Consider the following 15,671-nt stretch of genomic DNA (forward strand, 5'->3'; position numbering starts at 1 on the left):
CCTGAGATGACTTGAGTTTTGAAGGGATACATGCCCATCTCAGGGCCGGAGCCCTGCATCTTCACAGATGAGCAGAGTCTTCTAGACTTTCCTCCCCAGAACATGGGGGCCTGGGGGCTCTGGGGCTCTCAGGCCAGGGCTGATCGCCTGCTCCTGCCTCCAAGCTCCGAGCTGGACGTGGGGAATATCTGGGCCACATGTCTCAGCCCCAGCGGCGACCATGAATTACACGGTGATCATTTGATTACAGTCGGTGTTTGGGGCTCCCGGGTGCCATCACAGCAGGGGAGTGTGGCCACCCGACACCTCCCTGGGGAAGGGGTGTGGCTGGACGTGAATGAGGGTGGGCTGTGACCAGGAAGGAGGTGAGGGAGGGCCCTCCAAGTGGGCGTGAGCACGGCCCTGGATGTGGCAGGGATTGGTGGACGTGGGAGGCATGGTGGGAGGGTGGGCTGCAGAGAAAGCTGCAGACTCAGCCCCCATCGTGCCTGGGCTGGGCCCCGTCCACCAGCAGCGCCGGCCTTGACCCCTGTCAGAGGTAGCCACGGCTGGCCAGCTATGGAGCCACCCTACATTCAGCTCAGGGTCAGCAGAAGACAGGCACGGTGGCCCCTTGGTCCACCCGTCCTTCGATTGCTTCTCAGAGCCAGGCGGGGCCAGGCCGGGGCACTTCACAGCCTATCCTGAGCTGTTTTTGTCAGAAGCCAGTGGGCCATGCACGCTGGGCGGGCTGGTTTGAAGTCTCAGGATTGCAAAACCCTCACCCCGCAGGGTGCTATCTCTAAAGAAGTCGCCTGACTCAACCACAGACTCCCCCCGGCCCTCGGGCAGGCATCCAGAGCCGGAAGCCAGAGCTGGCCCGGTGGGATGGGTCAAGGGCGGGACGGGAAGACAGCAGGGCAGCGAGCCCCCAGCCAACCCCGGGTGGGCAAGACTCGGACACAGAGTCCAGACTGAGCTGGGTTGGGGGCGAGGGGGCCTGGGCTTCCCCCCGCCCCTCCCCCCAACAGAAACCAGAGCCGGGGCAGGAGGGTGACTGGGCTGTCACGGGGACAGAGCTCACACTGCAGTCTTGCCCTCAGCACTGCCGCCAGCAGGGAGGCCGAGCCACGAGTCACGAGGCTCTGCTTCCCCGGGCCTGAGACGGGGACACCCTGCCTTCCTATCAGAGCCGGCACTGGGCAACAAACACATACCAGGCCTCAAAGGGAAAGGTGACAGCAACCTGCTGTCTCTGCACACCGTCCCCAAACCCCTTCCTTTGGAAAGACCTGAAAGGGAGAGTCCCCACAATCAGCCACTTCCAGGGGCAAAAGAGCAAGTGTTCTGGGAGACCAGAAGGCGGTTCATGGAAATGTTCCTGGGTGCAGACCTTCAGGGATGAAGTCAGCAAGGGGCTGGTCCTCTATGGCTTCAGCTGAGCACAGCAGCCCACATCTCTGACAAGGGCAACGCCCTCCTCCCTTGTTCAATCATTTCTGCTTATATTGCTATCATTTCCACTCTTCTGCTTACTTTGGGTTTCATTTGCTCTTCTTTTTCTAGTTTCTTAAGGTAGAAACTGAGATCATTGATTTAAGACTTTTCTTTTCTTTTACTATGTCATTGAATGCTATAAATTTCCCTCTGAGACCTGCTTTAGCTGCATCCCTCAAATTTTGACATGTTTTCATTTTTCATTCAGTTTAAGATGTTTGTATAAAATTGTGATGATCTGTTCCTTGAAAGTTTAGTACAATTTGGGATAAAGCCATCTGGCCCTGGCTTTTTCTTGTGGGAAGATATTTTAACCACCACTTTAATACCTTTAGTAGTTGTAGGCTTATTCAAATGTTTTGTTCCATCCTGAGTCCGTTCTATTGAGTTAGATATTTTCCTGAGAATATAGCCATTCCTGTCTAGGTTTTCCAAAGTTTCTGGCATATAGTTTTTGAGAATATTCTTTTATTAGCTTTCAAATCCCTAGTTGTAATGTTTCCTTATTTTCTTTTATAATATTTTTATTTCTATCTTCTCTCAGTCTCACCAGAGCTTTATCTATTTTGTTAGGTTTTTTTTTAAAGAACAAAATTTTTGCTTTATTTAGAGATTTCAAAAACTTACATAAAGGGAAAGATATACCATATTCATAAATAAGAGACAGTGTTATAAAGATGTCAATTCATTTCTTCCTCCTTCATCCATAGATTCAGTATAATTCCAATAAAAACCCCAATAGGTTTTTTTTTTCCCATGAAACATAATTTGATGATTCAAAAATTTCTGTGGAAGAATAAGGAGCCACGAATACCAAGACCTTTTTCAGAAGCTCAGGGAAAGACCATTTCTTCCAGGTACCAGGACATATGGTGTAACACATAGTGACTCAGATGCTGCAGTGTGGGTGCAGGGATCGATCATTAGCCCAGTGGAATAGAGAGCCCAGAAAAGACCTGCACAAATGTGAGGTTTTTGAGTGTGATCAAAATGGCATTGCCAGTCGCTGGAATAGGTGATTATTCATAATGAGAAAGTGAAGTTGGGCCCCGACCTCACACCATATTCAAAAATTCACTCCAGATGGGCCTAAGAATGAAATGTCAAATACAAAGCTTATAACCATTAGAAAATATGTTAGTTTGTATCTTTCAAAACTTAGCATAAAGGAATATTTCTCACGTGAGACACAAAAGCATTGACTATGAAAGAAAAATATTAATAAATTTGTTTCTGTAAAATAAGCACTTCTGTTCATTGAAAGACACCTTAAAAAAGTGAAAAGATAATTTTCAAAGTGGGATTTGCACTAGTTTTCTATTGTTGCTGTAAGAAATTCCCTCAAACCTAGTGGCTTCAAACAACATGCATTTATCCTCTTTTGGTTCTTCTGTAGGTCAGAAGTCCCACACAGCCTGAGGGTCTGAAAGGTATCACAGGACTGGTTCCTTCTGGAGGCCCCAGGAGAGAATCCATGCCTGACCTTTTTCAGCTTCTAAAGGGTCCTTGGCCCTTTCCTCTACCTTCAAAGCCGTCACGTTGCTGCTCTCTGGCCTCTTTCCCACAGTCACGGCTTCTTTCAGCCACAGCTGGGAAAGGCCCCACTTTTAAGGACTCAAATGTCTAATCGGGCCCACCTGGATAATCTAGAATACTCTACCCATCTCAAGGTGCAGCACCTGAATTGCATCCATAAAGTCCCTTGTACCACGTAAGGTGACATATTCATAGGTTCTGGGGATTAGAACATCTTTGGGAAGCCTTTTACTGCCTAATACAGGAATAGGTATTCCCAATACATGAATTGACAAAGAATTGGTTGGTTGGTAGGTAGAGAGATAGGAAGGGAGGGAAGGAGGGAGGGAGGGAGGGAGAGAGAGAGAGAGAGAGAGAAAGGAGGGAGGGAGGAAAAAAAGAGGGGGAGAGAGAGAGAAAGGAGGGAGGGAGGGAGGGAGGGAGGGGGAAAGACAGACAATTTACATCGAACTAATCAATAAGTGCACAAATAGCTGAACAGAAAAATGGCCCAGGGCTGTGCCTTTCACAGTGGAGGACACATGGCCAGTCAGTGTGTGAGAGCATCGCTGACACTGGTTTCATCTGGTATAAATCCTGAAGCCTGATCACTAGGGCAGCAGACGGGGATGTGGGGCAATGTGGGGCCCCGGGTCTCTCCTGAACCCCTGGTGGGATGCTTAGTAGGGCCACCACTTAGTAGGAAGGACACTGCGGTATCACCTGTAAGGTGCAATTTCACATACCGATGACCCGGCTGTGGCACGCCTGGGTACTCACCCTGAGGAAACTCCAGTCCGTGCCCAGCCGGAGAAGGTAACCAGGAGTGCGTGTCGTCCTGCCCTCACCAAGCCACGTGCCCATCCAGGAGGGAGAGTGAATGTACTCGGAATGTCCACATAGAGGTGTCCTTTCCACCAGTCAAAACGAACGAACCAGAGTGACTCAGAACCGTGTGGGCGGGTCTTGGCAACATAAGCCCAGGGAAAAGCATAATACGTTTCTATAAAGTTTAAATCACTAAAATAAAAACTATATGCCCTTTTTTGGATATATGTAAGTGTGATAAAGTTATATAATCAGGAAAGCAAGGCGTGAAGGACATGGATTCAGGTCGATGGCTCCCCAGGGTGGGAGAGGCAGGGGGATGGTTGAATTCAGGGCTGTCGGGGTCTAGCTTTTATTCTGAGCAGTGGGTTCCTGGGGGTTTTCTACATTACTGAGAGAGAACAACCAACTCTATAATGATGGATAAAAAAATGAAACACCACAACCAAGTGAGATTTATTCCAGATAAACCCGGCCGGTTCAATATTCAGAATTCCATTAACATAACCCATCACATCAACAGGCCGCAGAGAAAACTCTCACGATCCTATCCAGTGATGTGGAAAAAGCATTGATAAAAATCTAATATCCATCCGGGTCCTCCTCTTTGTCGAAGGGGTGGCGGAGGGTGCCTCCTTTCTCAGACAGAGGGAAGGGGACGCGCGCTCTCCCGCGGGGCTCAGTGTGCCTGAGGTGAGTCCTACTGCCCGTCCCACCTGCCCGGTGTTGGAGCCACCAGAAAAGGGCACTCACCCCCTCCCCAGGCCAAGCCCAGCCTGGAGAGAGGAGAAGGCCCTCAGAGAGAGGGGCCAGCCAGGCCCTTCCCCAGAGACCGCAGAGTCTTTGTGTCCAGCAGAGAGGCTGGCCATGGGGCTGTCACCAGAGCAGGGGCCAGGCCACAGCAGGCCTGAGCGGAGCTGGCCGGGCCCCAGTGTCCCCAGCCCTGGCTTCCCATCGGCCTGGGGGGCTGCTTGGTTGCAAAGGCCATGGCTTTGTTCCGTGGACCTGGCAGAGGCGAGGGTGGCGGCAGCCTCTGGAGGCCACTGGGGCAGTCACTGGGTGCGGTCCTTTGTTCAAGTGAAGTGGGATCTGAGAACCTCGGGCCTCGTCCAGGCCTCGGCGGGCACAGCCAGTGGGGCCCTTCCCAGTGGGGCACCTGTGGAGGCCCCGCCCACTGCCTGCTCACACACCACCTGGGGGGACTGCAAGAGGCGGGAACCTGAGGCCAGGGGACATCCCCTCCCGGGGCTCAGGCCGGGGGTGAAGGGCTCATGGGGCCAGTGGCCCAAGCCCCAGAGGAGGAATCTCAGGGCCTCCCGTAGCCTGCTTTGGCTCCCCCTCCAAGCCCGTGTGTGTGTGTGTGTGTGTGTGTGTGTGTGTGTGTGCGCGCGCGCGTGCCCGCACGCGTGTGTCCTGAAGTATGTAAGTTGCCGCCCCCTCCCATGTAGGTGCATGAGTGTCACCAGGCCTGGGTGCTGCATGCAGGGGGCCCCTGTGAATGCATGTGCTCAGGTGAGCCCCAGTCGGAGGAGATGCGGGGACACAGACATGAGTGCCTTCTGCACATGGGCCTGGCCCACCGTCCAGTAACGTCCAGTAACGTCCAGTAACGTCCAGTAACATGGGGGGCCTTGGTCTCACTGGAGAGCATCTCATATGCTCTGCGCTCAAAAGTGGCCAACTCTGGGCTAAGTAGAAACCACCTGTCCCTGAGAACTTTAAAAGCTGCTTATCTTGAAAGGCTTTTTAAAAAACTATGGTATGATTTATTTATTGTAAAGTGCATAAATCCTGCAGGAACAGATCAGCTTAGTTTTACGTATATATACCCTACATAAAAACCCACGAGGTCAGGACATAGAACACTTCCGTCCCACCAGCAGTTTCCTTCCCACCTCCCCAGGGAAGCCTCCCCCGACGCCCCCCACCCCTGCCGCCACAGGTAACCCTATCCTGGCTTCTCTCACCGTAGAACAGTCTTGCCTGTTCTTGAGCCTGCATGGAACCGTATTTGCATATACGGCTTTGTCACTGGCTGGCCCTCCTATGAGGGAAGCTGCTGTAAAGATCCTGATAGATATCTTTGGTGGACGTGAACACTCGTTTCTCTGGATTAAGTATCTGGAGAATACGAAATGCCAGGTCCCAAGGCTACAGCCAAACAGCTTTCCAAAGTGAACCAACACACGTTCCCACCAGCAGCGCATGGGCGTCTGTCACTCCACAGCGTCTGCGACACTGGATGTTGTCAGCCTTTTTAAGTTTGGCCGTTTTAGCGAGCGTATATGGGTACCCCTTTCGGGTTTTCATCTGCATTTCCCTAATAGCTCATGATGTTGAGCGCCTTCTCATGGGCTTACTGACGTTTGGGCATCCTATGTGAAAAGCGCCTGTTCAAATCATCTTTTTCAATTATGTGGTCTTTTCCTTATTGATCTGTAGGCATATTCTCAATATATTCCGGCTACAAGTCCTTTACCAGAAAATATCCCTTCCTGGCCTGTAGAGCATCTGTTCATTCCTTTAATGATGTCTTTTGATGTCTAGAAGGTCTTAATTTTAAGGAAGGGCGATTTGTCGAATTTTGTTGTTGTTGTCAGTGTGGCTTGTGTTTGGGGAAATCTTCCAAGGTCATAAAGATACTCTCCTGCTCTCTTCTGGAGGTCTGATGGTCTCTGCCTGCACGCTTTGATCTAAAATCTAACATGAATTAATTTTGTGACTGCTGTGTGGCGGGGATCATGGTTCATATCTTTTGCATACAGCTATCCAAATTGTCCCAGTACCATTGACTGAAGAGAACATTCTTTCCCCCACTGGACTGCAGTAGTGCCCCGGTTATAAACACAGTGACCACACATGCGTGTTTGTGCTTCTGAATGTTTTATTCTGTCCCGCTGATCTATCCTCTACCTAATACGGCTGTGTCAAAAGCGTATTCTAATACCACATCTCTCTAATATACTCTACTCATCGCGGTAGCTTTACAGTACCTTTTAAACTGGCAGTGTGAGTCCTCGACTTCGTTGTTCTTCAAAATTGTCTTGTCTACCTTAGCCCTTTGCTTTTTCACCAATATTTTAGAATCAGCTTGAAAATTGTGCCCCCCCAGAAATGAATAAATAAAAGCACTCTGATTGGAATTACACTTGACCCATACCTCAAAACTCACCTCTTAACAAATATTGAGTCTTCCAATTTATAAACGTATTATATAACCCTCAACTGATTTAGGGCCTCTTTAATTTCTCTCACTAATGTCTAGTATGTTTCTGTGTAGAGGTCTTGTTCAGCTCCAGGAGATTTATTCTTAGGTATTTTATGGGTTTTGATGCTGTTACAATTGGTATCTTTTTATTTCATTTTCTAGTTGCTTGTTACTAACATAGAGAAATACAATTGCTTTTTGTATATCATCTTTAAAACCAGTGTTCTTTCTAAATTCATTTAGCAATAGAATAATTTATCTGAAGATTCTGAAGGGGTTTTTAACATATATGATTATGTCATTTGCAAATAATGACAGAAGTTTTATTTTGTCCTGTCCAATTATCGTATCTTTCATTTCCTTTCCCCCTCCCCCCCACCCAATGCACTGGCTGAGACTTTGGGGATAATGTTAAGTAGAAACGGTAATGGCGAACATCCTTGTCTTACTCCCCATCTCAGGAGGAATATTTCACCATTAAGCATGATGTTTGCTTAGATTTTGTTTGCTTTTGTGTTTGTTTTTTGCGTAATGGAGTCTCCTCCTATTCCTAGTTCTCTAAGAGTTGTGTTTTTAATTACGAATGGGTCTTGAGTTTTATCACATGTCTTTCTGCATCTTTTGAGTTGCTTATATGTTGTTTTCTTACTTGTTCTGTTGATGTGGTGAATAACGTTGATTGGTTTTCGGCTGCGAAACCAACCTTGCGTAACTGGATTGAACTACACTTGGTCATTTATCTTTACATGTGGCATTGGGTTCAATTTGTTGGTGATGCAGGTAGGATATTTGCATCCATGTTTACGAGAGAGATTGGCCTGTGACTTTTCTTTCTTGAAGCATCTTTGTCGGGTTTTGATATCAAGGTTATACTGACTCATAAAAATCCTCTAAAAAGATTCGTATAAAATTGGTATTATTTCTTCCCATTTAAGGAAGAATCTACTGGTGAAGTCATCTAGACCTAAGGCTTTTGTGTGTGTGAATTCCAAATCTAGTTTATTTAATTAAAATCGGGCAATTTGGATTTTTAAGTTTCTTCTTACGTCTGCTTTTATATATTGTGGTGTTTTTAGGAATTAATCTATTTTACCTAAACTATCAAGATTTTATATTTATAATATCCTCTAAATAGGTTCTTAAAATATCTCTAGTTAGTCTTTTCAGAAAATCAGATTTTGGCTTTGTTGATTTTCCTTAACGAAATGTTCATTTTTTATTTCATTGAATTGTGCTCGTATCTTTATTATCTCTTTCCATCTACCTTCTTGGGATTTAATTTACTATTGTTTAAACTTCTTGAGACAGACTTTGGCCTCCCCTCTTCTCTTAATATATGATTTAAGGTCATAAAGTTTCCTCTAAGCACTGTTTCATGGTACCTCAAGCACTTATTTTAGCTGTAAGTTGTGATACGGAACATTTTTATTACGATTCAATTAAAAGTATTTTTCAATTCTTATCAGATTTCCTCTTCGATCCTTGAGATATTTAATTTCCAAAACGCTTAAGGATTTTCCAGTTATCATTTTCTTATTCATTTCTAGCTTAATCTCTCTGTGGTCAGAGAACATACATATGTGACTTACTTTCTTTGAAATTTGTTGGAACTTGCTCTTCAAGCCCTGCACACGGTCCCTTCTGGTAGATGTTCCCTGTGTGCTTGGGAAGCTTAGATGCCCTTTGGGCACTGAGCACGGTGTTCTGTAAGCGTTGATCACATCAAGTTCCTCCTCGGTTCGTTCAGACGTGTCTCTCTTTAGATGTTTTCACAGCTCCTCTATCTGTTACCCACCGAGGTGCATTCAAATCTCCCACCACGATTGTGGATTTTCTCTTTTACCTTTAGTTCTGCCAGCTTTTGCTTTTGTATATTTGAAGCTCATGTTGTTAAGTACATACGGATTTAGAATTGATCTCTTCCCACCAAATTTTGACCACTTTTTTTTTTTTTTTTTTTTTCCACGGGGCATGCAGGATCTTAGTTCCCCAACCAGGGATGGAACCCCTGCCCCCTACAGCGGAAGCATAGTGTCCTAACCACTAGACGGCCAGGGAATTCCCTTGACCGCTTTTTAAATGATGAAATATCCCCTCTTTATCTCTGCCAATACTTAGTCTTCTTTGTCTTATATTAGTTTACCTGCACTAGCTTTCATTGGGCAACGCCAATGTATGTCTTTTTCTATCCTTTCACTGTCAACATTTCTATGCCTATCTATTTCAGTATATTTATAGGCAACATCAAATTGTTTTTTTAAATCTCATCTGACGATCTTGGTTTTTTAACTGGAATATTTAGTCCCTCTGCAATGCATGCAATCTACTATCTCACTTTTCTTTTTCCCATTTGTTCCGTCACTTCCTTTTGACTTCCTTTCCTGCTTCTTTGGGTTAATCAAAACTTGTTATTAGTTAATTTTTATCCCCTATTAGCTTGTTAATTCCACAGCCCTTTATTATTCCATCAGTGGTTGCCTAGAGATTATCAGACACATCCTTGACTCACTGGAGTCGACCTCAGACGAGCACTTTTACCGTTTCCCTGACAACACATGGTGCTCACCACTGTTTATCTCCACTGATGCCTCCTCCCTTTTATGCTATTTTTACCATGTATTTTTAGCTATAGCTATGCCTTAAACCTCAGGAGACATTATCATGATTATTTCAGTCACTTTAATTTACTAACTTAAACTTTCTCACATATCTGTCCTTTTCTACATTCTTAATTCCTTCCTGCATTTCTGTGCATCCTTCTGGGATCATTGCTCTCTACCTGGGGAGACCCCTAAGTCGTTCTTTCAGTGCAGGTCTCCCAGCAGTGAATTCTCTTGGTCTAGTTTTCACCTTCTTTTTTTTTTTTTTTAATTAATTAATTTATTTATTTATTTATTATTTTTGGCTGCGTTGGGTCTTCGTTTCTGTGCGAGGGCTTTCTCTAGTTGTGGCGAGCGGGGGCCACTCTTCATCGCGGTGCGCGGGCCTCTCACTGTCGCGGCCTCTCGTGTGGGGGAACACAGGCTCCAGACGCGCAGGCTCAGTAGTTGTGGCTCACGGGCCCAGTTGCTCCACAGCGTGTGGGATCCTCCCAGACCAGGGCTCGAACCCGCGTCCCCTGCACTGGCAGGCAGATTCTCAACCACTGCGCCACCAGGGAAGCCCTTCACCTTCTTATTTTATAATTATTGTAGAAAATATGCATAACATAAAATGTATCATTTTAACCATCTTTAACTGTATCATTCAGGGGCATTAAGCACGTTCACGTTGTTGTGTAACCATCACCATCATCTCCAGAACTGTTTCGTCTTCCCAAACTGACACCCTGTCCCCATTGAACGCTCACTCCCCATCCCCCTCCCCTCAGGCCCAGCCCCACCATCCTACTTTCTGTCTCTGTAGACTTGATGACTCTAGGTCCTCATACAAGTGGAACTATACAGAGTTTATCCTTTTGTGACTGGATTCTTTCACTTGAACCTTCATTTCTAAGAACGTATTGGATGGGTATAGCATGCCAAGTTGGTAGGAATTTTCCTTGAGCACTTTAAGGATGTCATTCTGGCTTTCATCCTTTCCATTGACAAGTCAACCATCAGGATAATGTGTCATCATTCTCGCCCCCACCCCCCTGACTTTAGAGCTTCTGCAGTGTTCCCTGTGGTCTCCAGCAGGGTTACTCTGATGGGCCTGGGTCTGTTGTACCTTGTCTCTCTCTCCAGCTGGATCCAAAGAGCTGTTTGAATCTGTGGCCTGATGTCTTCCATCATTTGGGGGAAAATTCTGTGCCACTGAGGCTTCAAAATTATTTGTTCTCCATTTTGCCTCCTCTCCTTCTAAGGTGTTACATGTATTAGAACTTCTAACCTTATCTTATATGCCTTGCATTTTTTTCCTATATGTTTAATTCTACTTTCCCTCCATACTCTAACCTGGCTATTTTCTCCAATTCACAAATATTCTCTTCTCCTCTGCCAGCAAATTCATCTACTGCATTTCTTAATTTCCATGAGTGTCCTTTTTGTTCTGGAATTTCCTTTCTTTCTTTTTCATATAGATTTTACTTCTCTGGTGAAATTCTCCATCTTGTCATCTATTTTCTTGAACCTACTTATCAAGGTTATTTTCAAGTCCTTATCTAAAAACTCTGAAGCAAGCCAATGCAACCGTTTGCTCCTGAGTCTGTGGGTCAGCATATTGGGCTCCTCACCTCGCTGGTCTCACCTGGCTCGTCCAGGCGGCAGCTTGGTGGTGACTGGGTGGTCTCAGCTAGCCTCCTTCCTTATTCATGAGTCTGTGGGTCAGCAATCTGGGCTCGGCTCAGCTGGGAGGCTGTCCTGCTGGCTCTGCGTGGGGTGACTCTCACAGCTGCGGTCCCCTTGGAGGCTTATCAGGGCCGGATGGTCAAAGATGGCCTCAACGCACATGCCCATTGCTTGGTGCTGGCTCTTGGCCAGAGCACGGTGATTCTCCACGTGGCCTCTCCAGCCAGCCAGCTGAGGTGGTTCAAGTGACCGCATTCCAAGAGCACACAAGTTATACACGGTGGGACTTCCCCAGCATTCTTTTCATCACAATAAGGGTCAAGGTCAGCCCAAATTCAAGCAGTGAGAAAACCAACTCTATCCCTTGATGCAAGAGCTACAAGTCTTTAAGGCATTGAATCTACCACATCTTTAGATCTGTTTCCGTGGTCTGTTTTGTCCATTTGTTTTCAGTCTGTTGAGTATTAAAAACAGAATAGCGGCTCCATGATCTTATCCCTACAGATAATTCCGTTTTCTCTGGCGTGCAAAAGGTGCAGGACAGAGCACCTTGCTCCAGGTGGGGATTGAGGTGATTTGAGGCTATGGCAGGGTTGGGAGGTCTCATCTGAAAGCTTGGGGTGTTTGCCAGGACCCCGTCTCCTTGGTGACTCTGAATCGCAGTTCTCCTCTCCCCGGTGACGTGAGTCTGTGGAGGCCTCTGCTTAGCTTTTTATCCTTCTAGCAGCTGCTCCTTGCTCCGTTTCTCAGAATCTCACCCCATGCTGTGTGGCTTAGTTCACAGATGCTTCAAGGGGAAATTGCGTGAAAGGAGGCTTCCTTCTCTGTGGCCCCCCATTCACCAGGATCTTGGCCCATCAAGTCCTGGATGTCTTTGCAGCCCTGGACTCCTGTTTATCTTGCCGGCCCAGGGAGCCCCCTGCCTCCCATTCGGCTAGTGTGCCCCACACAACAAACGCACAAACGCACAAACGCACACGTGGGCTCTCCCAGTTCGTTCCTCTTCTGGGATCTCAGCCCTTGGGGTCTTCCTTGCTCTCAAAGCCATCACACAGCTGTGGTGGCGTTCTCAGCAGAAGGTCTGGTCAGATGCAGGCTTCAGAGCCAGAAGGAAAATCCCCACTGGTTCCATGTGGATGTATTTCCTTCCGGTCTTTTTCCTATGAACATATACATATACATCAACGGTTGTGTTTCCCTTTTTAATGATGTTTCTAGAAGGAACTTCAGAGGGGATACTGCACGGTCTCCTTAACAGGGTGGCTCAGGTGCTAACTCTCCCTGGCTAATTCGTCCGCCAGCCCTACGTTTTCCAAGTGGGTACCGGTGGGAGGGCTATAACACCTTCCAGCTGAAAGGGGCCTTAGCTGTCATCTGTCTGTACCCCCTCCCCATGCTACTAGTGAGCAGCCAGAAGGCCCAAGGGTAGAAAGAAGCTTCTGTGGCTCTACCGTGAGTGAGGGGCAGAGCCATTGCCAACTCGGGACCCTGACTCCTACCCCACTTCTGAGCGACAAGCAAGGCGAGGGTCCCTCTAGGGTCATCCCCCTAATTTAAAGCCTCTTGGTCTCAGCCTCTCCTCCTGCCACCAGGATGTGAGCTTGCAGATCCCCATCCGAGGGGGTTGAACACTCTCCTTGTTTCTGGAAAGGCCCAGCCCTTTGCCGGGGATGGGGGGCACATTTGGGAAGCCTCCGAGCCTCTGAGAGTGGTGGGCGCGGGATGACCATCTGGTCCACACTCACGCCCTCCTCCCCGTTCTCCACTGCAGGCTGCGGGAGCATCACCGGGCCACCATCAAGGTCATCAGGCGTATGCAGTATTTTGTGGCCAAGAAGAAATTCCAGGTGAGTCTTGTACTCAGCCCTCCTGCCCTGGTCCACCCTGAAAGCCCCTCTCCCACCCACAGCGCAGGCTGCGGGGTCCCCATACCCTGCCATATCTGAGACCCGACCCTTCACCCGTCAAACACCCTGCCATGACTTCAGGATCCGTCCCCAAGACAGCAGACCCTGGAGGGACACTTCCCTGATCGGCCTGGACCCTGAGGCCCGGCGCAGAGCCCAGAGGCACGCAGAGCCCGGGGGCTCGCTAGCTCCTCCCACGCCCCCACCAGACAGGAGTGGGAGTGACTCGGGGAGGGTGCGGAGCCCACCCTGCGTCACCTGGGCAGGAAGTGCTCTGTCCCAGGCCGGCTCAGGGCTCTTATCCCCCTCGCCCACCCTGTGTGAGTCAGAACAGAGGGGAGACCCAGCCCTGCTCTGTGCCCCGGGGTGGCCCACCTTTGCAGGGAGAGGTAGGGTCTCTCTGGCTGGGCGGGGCTGGAGACTGTGGGCTTCCCCATCGGCACTCCTGCCAGGGGTGGGTCTCCTGCAGCCCCTGGGAGCCCGCAGAGGAAGCCAGCTGGCGGCAGGCTTGGTGCCCTCCTTCCTACGTGGGGACTGTCCTCCGTCTGAGGAGCGGGGCCCAGCTCAGCCCTGACTCTGAGAACGTGGAACCTTAGGAAGCAGGGACCCTTGGGGGAGGCCATTCTCTTTCCAGAAGGCTTGGCCACCGGTGCCTTTCAAAAGTGAGTCCTTGGTGGAGCCAGGACTGGGGGTCGCCCAGAGCCAACCAACACCCACATCCCCTGGGCCTGCTTCGCCAAGTGAGGGGCTTGTTCACACCCCCTGGGAGGCCACAGCGAGGCTGGGACGAGAGCCAGCCCCCTCCGGGCCGTACCTCCCACCCCAGGCTGAAGGCTTGACGCTGGCTCGTTCCAGCCCCCTCAGCAGAGCCCTCACCCACCCAGGCCACAGAGCCAGACTCGGTGCGTGGTTCTGGAAAGACCCCACCCCCCGGCAGCCCTGGGGAAGAACCCTTCCCCCGCTGGTAGTGGGAGCACGAGCCCAAGGGGCTGGCCCAGGACGGCGTCCACGGGTGCCCAGCCCTCACACAGGCTCTGCCACGACACGACCGCCACTGATCCCGGCCCCAAGGACAGCCCTGGTGAGGCCCTGCCCCAGCCGCCCCGTTCCTCCGGCTACCCGGCAGCACCCGTGGCCCCCTTGGCTGGGTGGTTTGCACACAGAGTCCCCAGTGTTATCCTGCTGCCTGCCCGTCTGTCTGCCTGCAGCCCTGGAGGGGGGCTGTTCCCCACCAAACTGGGCCAAGTTGTGCTAAGGCTCCCGCCAGGGCCTGGGACTCCTCATTGTTGAAACAAAAGAGTCGTGGTGAGTGCTATTGTCGGCCGGCGCCAGGAGGTCTGCCCAGCAGTGTTCTGGGCGAGATCCGACGGTCCCGGACAGAGGGCGTCTGTGGCTGTTCCTTCCCCGAGGGCCCGCTGCCCTGGCGGTACCAGCAGAGGGGTAGCTTGGTGGAGCAGGGAGCTCAGGGGGCGCTGGGTGAGGGCAGGCTGGCCTCCTGGGGAGGGAGGAGGAGGAATGGCAGGAACCCCCTCGGGGGTCAGGTCTGGGCAGGACTGCTCCCAAGAGCAGAAGAGGCCCGCAGAAGGGCCACGATGTGTCGCCCTCGATCGAGGGCCGTTGGTGGTGACGTCTGAAACCACAGATGTCAACCTGGGGATCAGAGGGGTCAGCGGGGACTCTTCCAGGATGGGGACAGTCCCCAGCCTGAGCAGCTGGGCCACCAGCGTTCCAGAGCAGGCCCCGGCAGGGCAGAGGCCATGACCTGCTCCCTGGGGCACTGTTGGGCCACGCAGGGCCGTGCCAGGGTGGACACCAGGCTCCCTGGGGGCTGCTTCCAGGGTCTGGGGCACCCAGCAGGGCAGGCGGAACCTTGGGGCTCGTGGCAGGCCCAGCTCTGGGGGTGATGTGAGCAGCTTCCAGCTCAGAACCACAGCCCGCCCTGGGCAGATGGGCGCCACGGTGGCTGGAGCCGCTGTGGACGCTGGTGAGCGCCCGTCACAGACATGCAGGCAAGACAACTGGTTGCTGACCTCCCTTCCAGGCCGAGGGTCTCCTTTTCTGCCTCAGGACACAGGCCAGGGTCCTGCGAATGGCCTGGAGGCTTCCGGAAGGAGGCTGGGCAGCCTCACCTCCCCTGCTCCCTGCCCCTCCCCTCGGCGCAGGACCCCTGGGGGGCCTTCAATAATTTGGGCGGGGCCCTTTGAGCGGAGGCGCTCCCGGGAGCTTCCTGGTTTGGGCAAGGCCAGAAGCTGGGGCAGTAGGAGGCCTCCAGGAAGGAGGGCCCCACGGACGTAGAAGCGGTGGACGAGTCCCTGGCAGTGAGGGGCTCTGTGGGGCTCCAGGGGCGGCCCCCCACCCAGGCCCAGCTGTCAGGGATGCCGTCCCTTCCCCCGCAGCAGCCCGTCTGTCTGTCTGCTGCACGCCCACCCCCATCTGGCCTCAGGGGCTGCAGAAATGGCGGGTGGGCCC

The 15,671-nt window shown here is 50.5% G+C and overlaps 1 protein-coding gene across 1 annotated transcript in view; it reads left to right on the top strand.

Moving 5' to 3' along the window:
- Positions 1–15,671, top strand: part of KCNQ1 (potassium voltage-gated channel subfamily Q member 1) — a 364,926-nt gene that overhangs the window by 273,849 nt on the left and 75,406 nt on the right. Inside the window, exon 17 of the mRNA XM_024749215.1 lies at positions 13,067–13,142. Within this exon, the coding sequence (XP_024604983.1) occupies positions 13,067–13,142 (76 nt within the window). The remainder of the gene's footprint in view (positions 1–13,066; positions 13,143–15,671) is intronic.

The sequence above is a fragment of the Neophocaena asiaeorientalis genome, unplaced genomic scaffold (genome assembly GCF_003031525.2).
Source record: "Neophocaena asiaeorientalis asiaeorientalis breed wild unplaced genomic scaffold, Neophocaena_asiaeorientalis_V1.1 scaffold43, whole genome shotgun sequence".
Taxonomy (NCBI): Eukaryota; Metazoa; Chordata; class Mammalia; order Artiodactyla; family Phocoenidae; genus Neophocaena; species Neophocaena asiaeorientalis.